This window comes from Pinus tabuliformis, chromosome 2_2 (assembly GCF_031772625.1).
Source record: "Pinus tabuliformis cultivar Carrire ecotype Pingquan chromosome 2_2, CPIR1, whole genome shotgun sequence".
NCBI classification, from domain to species: Eukaryota; Viridiplantae; Streptophyta; class Pinopsida; order Pinales; family Pinaceae; genus Pinus; species Pinus tabuliformis.
Window position 1 is genome coordinate 2,499,320 of NC_142300.1, and position 13,704 is coordinate 2,513,023.

General features: G+C 39.3%; 1 protein-coding gene across 2 annotated transcripts in view; it reads left to right on the forward strand.

Moving 5' to 3' along the window:
- LOC149191250 (ATP-dependent zinc metalloprotease FTSH 8, mitochondrial-like) overlaps positions 1-13,704 on the forward strand; it is a 118,770-nt gene that overhangs the window by 80,950 nt on the left and 24,116 nt on the right. For both annotated transcript variants that reach the window (XM_089404144.1, XM_089404143.1), the window contains one exon: positions 11,069-11,199. In XM_089404144.1, the coding sequence (XP_089260270.1) occupies positions 11,069-11,199 (131 nt within the window). The remainder of the gene's footprint in view (positions 1-11,068; positions 11,200-13,704) is intronic.

Genomic DNA, 13,704 nt, shown 5'->3' on the forward strand with positions numbered 1-13,704 from the left:
CAAAAGCAACAATCATGGCGTAGTATTTGCTGTCCTTGTTCTCCCAAGTGGCTAGTTCCTTATATGGTGTGGGCTTGGTGGGTGCATTTTCATCCTCTCCTTCATAGACGATTTTCCATAAGTCATTAAAAATGAGGGCGCCCCTGATCTTCTGACCATTCTCAATAGTTCTCCTTGCCAACCAACATTACACCAACTATGGAAATGAGTGAATGCATTTTCAAGAAAGCTCTTTGCTGGAAATATTTCAAAGGTTCACCTCCAAGCCCTTTCTCGTCTTTGTTTTCAAGGTAAATTACGTGAGTTCAAAAAGTCCCTTCATGGTAAAATATTCAAACATATCTCAAGGAAGTCCAAAATACTTGATACTTCTCGTACACTGGCAGTGGTTCCCAGGTGGTGTGAAGTATCAATCCCTATTCTGCTATGTAAATTTGGTCACTAGAGGCAATCAATACATAACTAGCTACTCAATGGTGGATGTGGATAGAAAAAACAATTAGGCCCAAGAAAAACAAATGAAAACAATCAGTCTAATAAGGACAACTCTACAATGCATTACAATGCATGCCAACATGTTAACAAATCAGCCCACACCATTCGACCACATACCATCGTCCACTATAACAAACTCTGATAGTAACAAAGCTTGACAACAATGGTGACAATAGGTGATTTCACTTCGAAAGCAACGATCTCAAGGATATTGTGCTGAAACTCTTGAGGAACGAAGTGCCCTTACACCGAAATGGTTATCATCTTGTGGAGGGCAATCACAAACTATAGAATTTTGGAGAGAGCAGAGCTCGATTTGCAAACTCAAGTGTGACGTGAACATCCACTGAGTGATACCACAATTTCTTGTGTCAAGCAGTCACTTCCAGGCTTCACCTTCATGAGCTGTTACTTTCAGGCTCTCACCTTCACGATACTTGACTCTTACCTACATGAGCAGTCACTTCCAGGATTCACTTGTGAAAATTTCTGAATCTACAAACAAAAATCCTATTGCAGTCATTGGTTTATCATCTCCTACTTATTATTTCATTCATCAAGTTATTTAAATAAACGATGATGAAAAACACTACTGCAGACTACATTGACATACAAATCATAAAATGAAACAGTAGATGAGACAAACACACAGGGGACACCATTATTTTTGGACAATACGTCCCCGGAAAAATCCAATGTGGGAAAACCGATGCAACAGATAGAGGGAGGGTTTGTATTATTAAGCAAACAGAATCTGAGTATAATAGGTTGCCTCTCACACCGGCTAACCTTTCAGAGAAATATCGGCAGCAAGAAATACATACAAGGGTTTACCTCGTTCTCCAAGTCACAACTGATCCACTAAGTGGCCTAACTCCGATAAACACTGCGAAATCCCAGCGCAACCACTGCTTGGGCCAACGTCTTGCCTCTAGGACACTGCGTCACCCCTTTTGCTAGATCGATTTGTTGGAGGAAGACTGTTGTTCAACCCTCCTAGCTCAGAACCTCCCTTCTCGATCAAAATCTTGAATTTCTGATGACTATCCTGCACTGCCACTGCGAGAGACCCGCTTGGCCTGCATCAGCACTGCGTGAGCCCCTTCCTGGGCTGTGTAGGCCTCTGCGCTGCCTCTCTGATGCTACTGCTGCCTCTCTGCCTAGTACTCTTTGGCTCAGAACTCCTTTCCGATCCAAATCTCTGCTTCTGCCCCTCACTGCAACTCAGATCACTAGTTCGATTTTCTTAGCAAACCACGCCCCAGAAAAATCGAACTAATTTGATCACTTAGTGTATCTCCAACTGACCCTCAAGCCTCCTCTTATACTTTTCCTGTTGATGAATCAACGGTCGAGATTAGGTCCCTAATCAACAACTAAGATTAAAACAGACTTGATCCTCGTTTCTTAGAAGCTTCTCACCCATATTTTTATTAATACCCATTAATATTTTTATTTTCCTAAGTTTAGACTTAGGAACCCCATTAAAAATATTAATTATTTTAATAACTCACAATCCGTGTGGAATTTCTCCAAACGATTTTTGGGTCTTGGAGATCTTATGTATTCTAGCCCCTCCGCAAAATTTCGGAGCTAGAGCACATCCGATGCTATCCCAAAATCAACACTCCCTCTTAGCGAGGAATGTGCCCCAGCAATTCTTCCAACTAGAAGCATCACACTAATCCACGACATCAGCCCTCTATGCCGCTGATGCTTGGCCTGCTGTCCTTCATCCACTGCACTACCGCACCCTGTACTACTGCCCATGACACTGCCATTGCGACTGCTGCATCTGTACTACAATTCCCTCTCAAAATGCTACATCATGCTGCCCATAGCATTGCCACTGCTAATTGCTGCACTACAACTCAGTTGATGAGAAATAAGCAACTGAAAAGTCACCCAAAAAATTGACATGCTGGTCAGTCTGGATGCCTCGTGATGCTGAAGCTACCTCTGCTGCTAATTTGTGTTGACCCTCGGCTGCTACTGTGCTGCTGCAATCTACTCTTTGCCTCCCACACTGCTGCAACCTCCACTGCACTGCTTCAGACTCTGGTACTCTAGCTCTGCCACTATTGCTCCATCATCCCTCGCACCGTCTAACTGCCGTCATTTTGCCATTGTCGTTAAGTCGTATGTCGTTAAGCTCCCATAGCCGTATGTGATCCAAGAGTTTGAGCACGTCAAGTATCCTGCCCCTTTTTTCTGTAGTCCTCCTGACTACAGCTCAATATCGCCCCACCTCTTCTCTAGAGGTGCATGAGCACTCATGGCACAATCATCATCATCACCCTCTTTGTCAGCTTGCGCTGGAGCAACCTTTGAGTCAGACTTCTCTTCTTTGCCCTTCTTTCGAGGGCACTATGTGGCGAAATGACCCATTTCTCCACATCCGAAGCATTTGACTTTGGATATGTCCTTTTTCTTCCTCTTCAGTTTCCTTGGCTGTCCCACTGATGCGAGAGCTGCATCCTCCTCTTCCTCCTTTGCCGCTACTTCCTGCCTTGGTTAACAGCCGGATCTCTTCCTGTCGAAGAGCTGCCCACTTCTCCTCCCAACTGGGGAGAGAAGCCCTGCCCAAGATGCTCTGGACAAAGGTCTCCCAATCTTCAGTGACTGCATTCAGGGCAGTTCGGACCATGAACTCAGGATCTGGTGTAGACCCCACAGAAGTCAGTTGGTCTCGAATCCCATTCAACTGGAGAAGGAAGGGATCGATTTCTTCTCCCTTCTGCATCTGATACTGCCCCAGCTGGTTCTCAAGCAACATCTTCCATTGAATGGAAGTTCCCTCATACAAGGTGGCCAAGGCCTCGCACATTTCGCTTGCTGTTTCCTTTTCAACAATATGTGGGATCACATGATCCTTGACTCCGTCTAGGATCATGAACTTCGCCTTTGCTTGAGCCTCCTCGTATTTCTTGAGAGGATCAACATTGATCGGTACAAACACCACTTTCAAGGCATAATCCTTTATGCGACTCTTGTCCAAGACTACCATGATCCTGGCCTTCTAGATGACAAAGTTGGATGCTCCATCCAACCTGTCCTGATCCCTGAGTCCATTGGCTGCCATCTTCGCTCAAATAAGTGTAGAACAAGTTCTCTTCTCCCTCTCTTACTGCTGCCCTAGCAAGACTCGGATCTGGATTTCTTTGGCACTAGAAATCCTCTAAGAAACAAGTTCTTTCTAGACTCCCTCTGAGTCCTGATTTCCTTCACGGAAATCCTTTCGCCAAATAGTGTCGAATCACCCCTTCTCCAATCCTCCTTTGCTGTTGCTCAGCAACCCAGACCTAGATTTCTTTTGGCAAGAAATCCGTCAATGCAGTGACTCCTTCTACCTCGGTTTCGTCTCCACAGACACTGTATTGCAACATTAGTAACATCGTCCCACTAGCACCACAGATCAAATCTGCACTGCTCCTACTGCCCCGACAACTGATTGATCTGAGGCCCTTAGGCTCTGCGCTGGCCCAGAGAGCTAACACAATCACTGTGTGAGCTCCTCTTGGCTATTGCGTCTCCTCCTCCTGGCTTAGAAAGCTGACGCAGGCACTGCGTGAGATTTTGCATCACTCCTCTGGCACTGCGTCACCCCTTCAACTACTCCTTTGGCTCTCAAACATTGCTGTCACTCAGGACAACTGCCTCTTTGCAATAGATTTGTTGGATCTCTCAATTGATGGCTTCAATGTCCTATGATTTGCAATGCTTTGATACCATGTGAAAATTTCCGAGTCTATACAAACAGAAATCCTACTGCAGTCACTGGTTTATCATCTCCTATTGGTTATTTCATTCAACAAGTTATTTAATTATAAACAATGATGAAAAACACTACTGTAGACTACATTGACATATAGATCATAAACTGAAACAATAGATGAGACAAACACACAAGGGACACCGTTATTTTTGGACATGTCCCCGAAAAAACCCAATGTGGGAAAACCAGTGCAGCAGATAGAGGGTTTGTATTATTAAGCAAGAAAAATCTGAGTACAATAGGTTGCCTCTCACACCAGCTAACCTTTCAGAGAAATCTCGGCAGCAAGAAATACATATGAGGGTTTACCTCGTTCTCCAAGTCACAATTGATCCACTAAGTGGCCTGACTCCGACAAACACTGCGAAATCCCAGCGCAATCACTGCTTGGGCCAGCGTCTTGCCTCTAGGAGACTGCGTCACCCCTTCTGCTGGATCGATTTGCTGGAGGAAGACTGTTGTTCAGCCCTCCCGGCTCAGAACCTCACTTCTCCAGCAAAATCTCGAACTTCTGATGAATATCCTGCACTGCCACTGCAAGAGACCCTCTTGGCCTGTGTCAGCATTGCGTGAGCCCCTTCCTGGGCTGCGTACGCCTCTATGCTGCCTCTTTGCCCGGTACTCTTTTGCTCAGAACTCCTTTCCGATCCAAATCTCTGCTTTTGCCCCTCACTGCAACTTAGATCACTAGTTTGATTTTCTCAGCAAACCACGCCCCGAAAAATCGAACGGATTTGATCACACAGTGTATCTCCAACTGACACTTACGCCTCCTCTTATACTTTTTTTGTTGATGAATCAATAACCAAGATTAAGTCCCTAATCAACGGCTAAGATTAAAACATACTTGATCCTCGTCTCTTAGAAGCTTCTCACCCATATTTTTATTAATATCCATTAATATTTTATTTTCCTAAGTTTAGACTTACGAACCCCATTAAAAATATTGATTATTTTAATAACTCACAATTCGGGTGGTTCTCCAAACGATTTCTGGGTCTTGGAGATCTTATGTGTTCTAGTCCCTCCACAAAATTTCGGAGCTAGAGCACATATGATCCTACCCCAAAATCAACATCACCTTCATGATACTCGGCTCTCATCTTCATGATCAGGTACCGTCGTCATTCTTCTGAGGATGTTGCTACATGGCAGAGTGAATTTGAGCTAGGGAATATGTTAGTAGAGAACATAAATTTGTGCCAAGGAATACGTTACGGCATCTTTGGTGTTAGATGTGAAATCATAACGCCAAAAGTCTGTAATGAATTCTAGTGAGGGAATATGGAGAGACAGATGTGTAGAGGTGTTTTATGCAAAGGCAAGGAATCAATAGAGGGACAGGTCAAACACTGAGTGGATATCAAATGAGTTACGGAGGGACAGACAACCATGTTCTAATACCATGTCAGGCCAAGTAAGGTAACTCCCAAACTTGATTGATTTTCCATTAATTAAGCACACATATTTATACAATGATGTTGTGAACTTTGGTTTCAATTTCCAAGGTCCGATGTCTCTTCCTATTCCAATGTTTCAAATTTTTCATATTTACATATTTACAAAATATTCACAATTCACCAAATCTCTAAGGATTAGGTGTCTAACAATTGTCCACGCCATCTAGTTATATATTATAAGACTCAAATGATCTCCGTAGTTTATACTGAGCATGTTAGATTATTTCTATAGTAGCAATACAATCCACAATGCTGACTGCAATTTATTCCTCAGCATCCTGCCACTCTTTGCTCTGATGGAATCAATCATCACGGGACTAAATAGTAAAAATTATTCAATTTCATCTGTATTATTATTTTTCCAATTTTAGTTTTTTCTTCTATTGGAGTTAGAGGTTTTTGTTAATCTATCAACAATATCAGCAGAGATTTCAAAACAACAAATTTCCCAAATCGTTTTACAATCAGAGGAAAAATATGATACATATCACAAAGGGTTATCAATCATTATGGTACTAAAAATAATTCAATTTCACCTGTATTATTATTTTTCCAATTTGAGTTTTTCCTTCTATTGGAGGAGTTAAGAGATTTTTGTTAATTTGTCCCAAGTTACTTTGTGCCATTAAGTTTGGCGAAAATTTTTGTCTAGATTCTGGCGTGAGATATTCTAGAGTTTCATGTTAATTTGAAAAAAAACCATACTCTACCCACCTGCTCTGGTCCTGAAACCTCATGCACCGCCAGTTGTCCCTGCTGCAGCTCACAGTCACAAGCTATGCCGCTACAACACAGTGAGCAGCCACGAGTCAGCCCTTGATGGTGCAAGCATAGTTGCATAAGTCATGCGCCTCTGCCCTCATCCACTCGTTTGGTGGTTTCACATGGACAAGATACAACTCTCCCCCGCTCTAATCAAACGCACAAGTTTGTAGATTGTTCCCACTCATGAATAAATAAACAATCAACACTCTTACACTTAGATGCAACTATCTCTCATTTCATTAGTCAAACACACATAACCCATAACATGTAGATTGTGATCATGACAGAATAAATAAAGGAAGAGCCTATAGAATTACTTCAATGCAATTTTAAAAGATAATGGACTATGGTGGTTGTCGAAGTTTTTAGTAAGAATCCTTTTGGAAGGATGAATAACAAAATGGTTCACATTCAAAAAGTTAAGTTTTAAAATTGCAGTATTACTTTCAGCCTCCAGGTTCTGATACTCAGTAAATACAAGTGTGAAAGTGTTCCCAGCAGCATTAGAGGGTTCAACCTAGTCGTATTGACAGTAAATATAGGAGTGGACAACAATATTGAATTTTATATATATATTGAATTATTTATTTATTTTATTTTTTCAAATTTTTAGTATGTTGAATTTAATGCCAAAGTTTATTGCCAAAATTTTAACTGTTGAACTTTATTTGAACTTCAAAGTCGCTGAACACAAACACGAATGCGGTGACGTAGACTCCATCAACAGTATCAGCAGAGATTTCAAAACAACAAATTTCCCAAATGGTTTTAAAATCTGAGGCAAAATATGATACATATCACAAAGGGTTATCTGTTTCTGGATTGGCTGTTAGAACTTTAGAAGTGCAATCTTGATTACTTTTATGCTCAAAGTATCAGTATTCATTCTGATTCCATCTACCTTGACCTCCACTCTTAAATGATAAAAGGATCAAGAGAATGTCTTGAAAGAAAGTAATCCAAACCTGACTACTTCTGGTATTTACCATTGAATCCTCTATCTCCACCTTATTGCAATTAATCAAGGAACAGTTAATGCTTTGATGCTTTGCCAATATGGCATATTATCATGTAACTACTGGGATCCAATTATCAAAAACTAATATGTTCTAGTGAGACACAACATGATTTTTGGATCCCCTTTCTCTTTATCACTCAGTGCTGCAAAGCTTAAAATTTGTAACTCTTTATGAATAATCTACTATGATATACATAAATGGATATGGAGATTCTAGTTGGGCTATAAGGTTTTATTTGGAATGCTTTGGGACTAAACCAAAATTTAAACTACCAATTATTTTCTTGTGCCTTGAGAAAGATTAATGTACTAGATTTTGTAGTCTCTATGTTGGTGGGTTGCTACTCAAAATGTTTGAGTATGCATCTAGATGTATGGGCAGGAACTTAAATTTCAATTTTTAAAATGCTCTTTTTTTATTGCTTTATTAATTACTTCCATTAGATTCTGTGTTATGGGGCATATCTATGGGTAAGTTGAATAAGGATAAATAAATGTTTTTACTTTTGGATCTGGAATCAATCCCCTAGTCATAATTTTCAATTGTATAATTTTTTTGGAAATAAAGGAAATCATTAAAATCAATTTCCTTCAGTTTAGTGTTTGCTTTAAATTTGAGTATCTTCTTCCTGACATCCAGGATACCTTCTGGATGGTGAAAGGCTTTGCCTTCCTCATCGTCTGTAAATGGTAGCTCAGTTGGTGTTCTGATGTGAACATTTTTCTTCAAACAGGAAACGTGTTGTACACTTTGGATCTATAAATTTGCAGGTAGATATCATACATAGGTGATTGCCTCAAATTTTGGTTTGGCCCATAAAAACGTGGAGAGTACTTGAATTTGCCTTGGTGTCAGAGACTGGCTTTCTGGTACATTTGGAGCTAAACATCTACCCAATCTCCAACATATAAGTGCTGCTCAGATCAGTACTAAACTGCATATTGCTTCATTCGTTTTCATGCATTAGTGTAACACACTAGTTCTCCAAAAATGCTAGTGGCTTGCATTCCGAAGTCCTGTGCTGTTGGGGACTTGGACAGTTTTGAGGAGGTCATTCATTGAGGGAGAGACCCATAGAGAACCATACAAATAGAAACATAAGGATTGCGGTATAGTGATTATTGTCCTGATATTATGACAATGGAGCCATTGAGCCTATTTCTTTGGGTTATCACCAGCATAGTAACAGAGGTATCCTTAGGCAGTTGTTCACAATTTTTGTGTGGTCATCTGTTTGGTGAGAATAGGTTGTATTTATGTTGAATTCTCTTACAACAAGCCAAAATAACTCTGGCAAATTATTTGTGAACTCGCATTTGTTGCAGAGGGTCGTCTTTGAAAATCTATGCAACTTGTGTATTTGATTCATGTAGGTAGTAGCCAATTTGGATGCTGAAAATGTGGCCTGAATTGGCAGGAGATGCACATATATGGTTAGACGAGGGACTGAAAATGTAATCTTACTCTTGTTGGATTTTAAAAATGTGATGATAAACTCCATTGTGACAACTTCCCATATTTTGTCAGGAATTTGGAGTGATTGCAATAGGCTTGGGGACTAGATCTATCCAAATGGGGGCTTGGTGGCATTCCTTCAACTTTCATAAGAGCCTTGTCTTGAAGGCTAGAAAAATATTGAAGAAAAATGTAGCCAGTGTACAATAAGGTGTCCCTTAGGAGCTTTGTCATGGGATGAATCTTCTGGACCTTTATAGTATGTGAGGAGCTGTAGACAAGTGCCATCTAACAGTAATCATAATGAAAATCAGTGATCTAGGGTGGCATAGCATAACAGTAGGTTCTTTGTATTTTTGTGAAAGAGCATCTGCAACTTGATTGTTCTTGCCTCGATAGACAATCTCAAAATGGAAGTGTTGGAATTTATTGACACATTTCTTCTGCTTCTTGGGGAGATTTTATTGGATAAGGAATTACTGAAGGGTAGTGAAAATGGAAGTTGGAAACAACTAAATCTCATACCAATTTTAGCAACTAGCAACATGGCATGAGAAGAGATAAGCACTGCTTAGAGATAGCCTCTATGAGCGCAGAAAGAGAAGAAAGCTGAGAATAGATAGGCTGGGATAACAGTTTATATAGAATTCAGAAGATGATCTACACATGACCAAAGATGGGCATTTCTAGGCTTGCTACAGCAAGAATTAACTATTAACTGAGTACCATTATGATGTCATTTTTTGTGCATGATTCACCTTCTACGTTATTGATCCTTAGGACTATGCAAAAGGGGTTGTGAGGGATTCCATCATTCTTCTATTTGCTTATTGTTTTTTTTTCTCCTCTGTGGATGCTTTTGTCATAACTAGTTGTGTTCCTCTTTAAGACTGAGCTTCTTAAGAACACAATTTTTTTTTCCAGCTACAGTCTAAATCTTGCCTTCTGTATTTAACATTCTACAATGGCAGAGACGGGTCACTTAGTCACCGCGTGAGTGAGGCATTGGAGTTATTAATTTACTGTTGAGTTTGAGTTCTTCTGCTGAATCATTGAATATATGATAAGGATGCCTAGGAAAAAGTGGCAGCAAAGATGCCTTACCTTTCTCGTACCTTGCCATCACTGCACTACTTGGATTGATCCTCTTTCATGGGTACATTTTCTGAGATGCATTGCAGTCCTCATGGTTAATTTAGAACTATTGTTGTTAACCTTTTAAATATCCTTATGCAATGTGATTATTAGCAAGCCTTTATTTGGCAAAATGTTATTTAAGGTGCCTGCACACAGTTATTCTACTAAATTCATTATATCCTGAATTCATATTTCAAATATCTCAATACTGGAAAAGAAATTTGTGCAACAGATGGAGAATATCCATTGAAACAGAAGGAAGATTTTGGAAAGAGTGATTTAATGCAGAGTTGTTTCTAATGTTAATATCTTTGTAAACATTGTCTGATCATGAGATTGTTGAGGAATGCCCTGGAGGAGATTCTTATGAACTGTGCTATTATAATATTTATGCAGCATAACAGATGCATTTGTATAAAGATCTTAATGATCTAACTGATGGTTGGGCTTCGATTATATTGGCTTTGTCGTGTGACTTTTGTATTTGGCACACTTGCACTCAGTCATTAAACTATGTGTAATAATTGAGTTGATATTCAAAATTCTAGCCCAATCAATACTTCCAATATTGAAACTTTGACACATTTAATTTAATATTCAAATATTGGAAGGGAAGTTGGAGGAAGGGTTTACACTAATGTCATATTGATCATTTTCCTTCTTTAATATTGCCTTGTCATCTTCCCACTATCTCAGAATATTGAAGAATGCCATGTAGGATATTTCTGTAAGCTGCACTAGAACATAATGGATTGTCCACAATAGGTGCATTGTTCTTAATACTCTAAAGTGAGTGCCAACATGCAAATATTGGGTCTTTCTGGCAGAGGTTTGCTGGGATTGTTTGGAATCTTGGATGGATATTTTATCATTTGTGGGTTGCTAAAATAGATAGTTTTCTAGTCTTATTCTTTTCTAGAAAACAATTGCCAATGATGGTTTTTTGATTGTGGTTTTTGCAGAGTCAAATTCTGAGGAACAAGGGAACTTCCAGGAGACTTTCATAAAGCAATTTCAGAGCTATTTTACACCACTTTTGTACATTGGACTTATCCTCACAGCTTTTTCATTCAGCCCTCGTGACCAAAAGCAGGTAACCTTTGCCTGGAGCTGCTTAATTTGTTCATGTAAAACTTTATGTTTATATGCCACATTTTCTTATGATGTCTTCAGATTAGATAATATATATATATATATATATGTACATTTTACTTTCTTATGATGTTTTCAATAAGTCTATAGTCAAAGGCTACTAAATAATGAAAATGTTTAGAATACATCTAATCTCTAGAGCTAAAATGTTTTAGACGTATAATATATATGAATGACAATAAAAGCAAGAAAAGAACAATACCTAGGAAAACCGTAAGAGGAACAAGGCCCTAGCTTATTAGCATCATAAGTGGAAATAAAGGTAGAGGAAGAGGAGGGAGAAGATGCATCCCTATCCTCTTCATTGTCTGTGAAGAAGTTGATGCAAATTTGATGACATCGTTCAGAGAGTGCTTGGAGTTGAGGGAAGGTTTGGTTGTGCAATCCTGGGAGGAGGATGTGTGGAGTTTAAGCCCCAAATCCCCTAACATCATATGTTGATGGTAGGAATTTTATAATGAAGGTTTGATTTCTCAAGTAGACCTGAGATGATCTATATCAGATTGAGAATGAAATGGAAGAACACAATCTTGTAGCAATAACATGTGATATAGTATTGAAAGCAGAGTTTTATAGTGAAAACCAAATTCTAGCTCAAAGTGTCTAGAATAGTGGTAGCTCATCTCTAAGAAGATATGGAATGACTATGCTCATTTGTAAAAATTCTCTAACAAGAGATTGGAAATTGATCCTTTAACATAGTGCCAAAAACCCTAAGAGGCAAAACCCTCAAGTTCAAAAACCCCAACCCTAGGAGTTGGGGTGGTGAAAGCAATGCAGGCCTCAAGGAGCTTAATATGTATGTCAACTTCTTGAGGCCATAACTTTCACATATGAACACTATTTTGGGTGCTCTTTGGTTTGTTAGAACGGTCATTCCAACATCTATGTGTTTGATAGCCCACAAATTACATTGGAAGGGCTAAAAAATGCACCAAAATTTTAAGATCATCAAAATTGTTGTAAATTTGACAAGGTGTAAGACTTCTTTTGAGATAACACTGCCGAATGGCCCCCTGGATCAGTGGTTCCTCCATGGTAAGCAGTGGTCCTAGTTGCTTTAGGTTTTTGCACTAAATAGGGAAGCTTTTGCCAAATTTGGTTTTTGTTAAACAACTTGCCTGGGTGAAGTATCTTACTTACTTTTACAACCCAATAGAGTTGTGTGTTTAGTTGGTGGGTGCTCTTCATCTTCATGTCTATGATCTGTGTTAATTTGGTTTCTCATGGACAAATTCTCTCCTTTGGACAACCTTCCTCATCTAAAGAAGACCCTCTTTGCCCTTGCAAGAATTTAATTTGGTCAATGAGAATTATATTTTAATGTGAAAACCCATATGTACATAAAATGTATAGGTTGGCCTAAAGACAAAATTGGGTCTCCAAAATCTCATATAAAATTTAAATACCAGTCATGTCAACCTCATTTGGAGCATCAATCACACACATCTTCTTCTTCTCTTTGGAGGTTTGTACAAGTCTGAAAATTGCAGGTCTCTTTCACACGTGCGAGTAGGAGAGAAAATTTCAGGAGGGCTGAAATCTGTCTTTGACCAGCGTTGACTTTTTGTTGTTTGGGCATATTTTGACTTGGTTTGACTTTAGATTTTGGATCTGTTTTGGAGGCCAAATTCTTTGGCAAGGAGGACGAATTTTTCTGAGAAGTTTGACCTTGGTTGACTGCCGTTCTGCAACTAGGGTTTTAGCAGACTTTGACTTTGAATTTGACCAAGTTTGGAGGGCTGTTTTGACTTGACTTTGACCAGCAAAAGAGGCCAAATTTTCTGCTGCCAAGATTGAACTTTTTGGACTCTTTGATTGCTGAACGTTGACTGTTTAGGGCATCTTTGACTGCTGTTGACTTTGACCAGATCTGACAGTTTGACCATATTTGACTTTTGGGCTTTTCTCTTGGATTTTGGATATTGGTTTGTTGGAAAGTCAAAGCTATTGACCTTTGACTCTTGGTTGATGAATTGGATCATTGTAATCTCTCTGCTGAACATTTGATGACAATCTAATAGATGAAGAATTTGAAAAGGTTTTCCTCCTTGTAGGGGTTTTCCCTGGTATTTGACTAAATCTTGTGTCTCTTGTCATTGCTCTTAATTGTCAATTGTACATTGCATTTACTGTTCTATCCACAATTGCTATTTATCATTGAAAATTAAATTTGATTGCTAGTTGAAGAAAATATTGGGGTAAGTAATTGTAACAGCATAGAACAGTGGAAAACTAACAATTTGGTCCCACTGTATCCTACTCAATGCAATGGGGATTGAGTTTTGTAGGGGAAAAGTGCTCTGCCACCACCTATGAGGTAGAAAGTATAGCCAAAGTAGAGTGCAATTAAAGATAGGTTGTATCGAGGAAGGCTGGAAATATGAATATTCAGTGATGAATAGGATGTCTAACAACCTTAAAGCATCATACATGAGACCTGTTG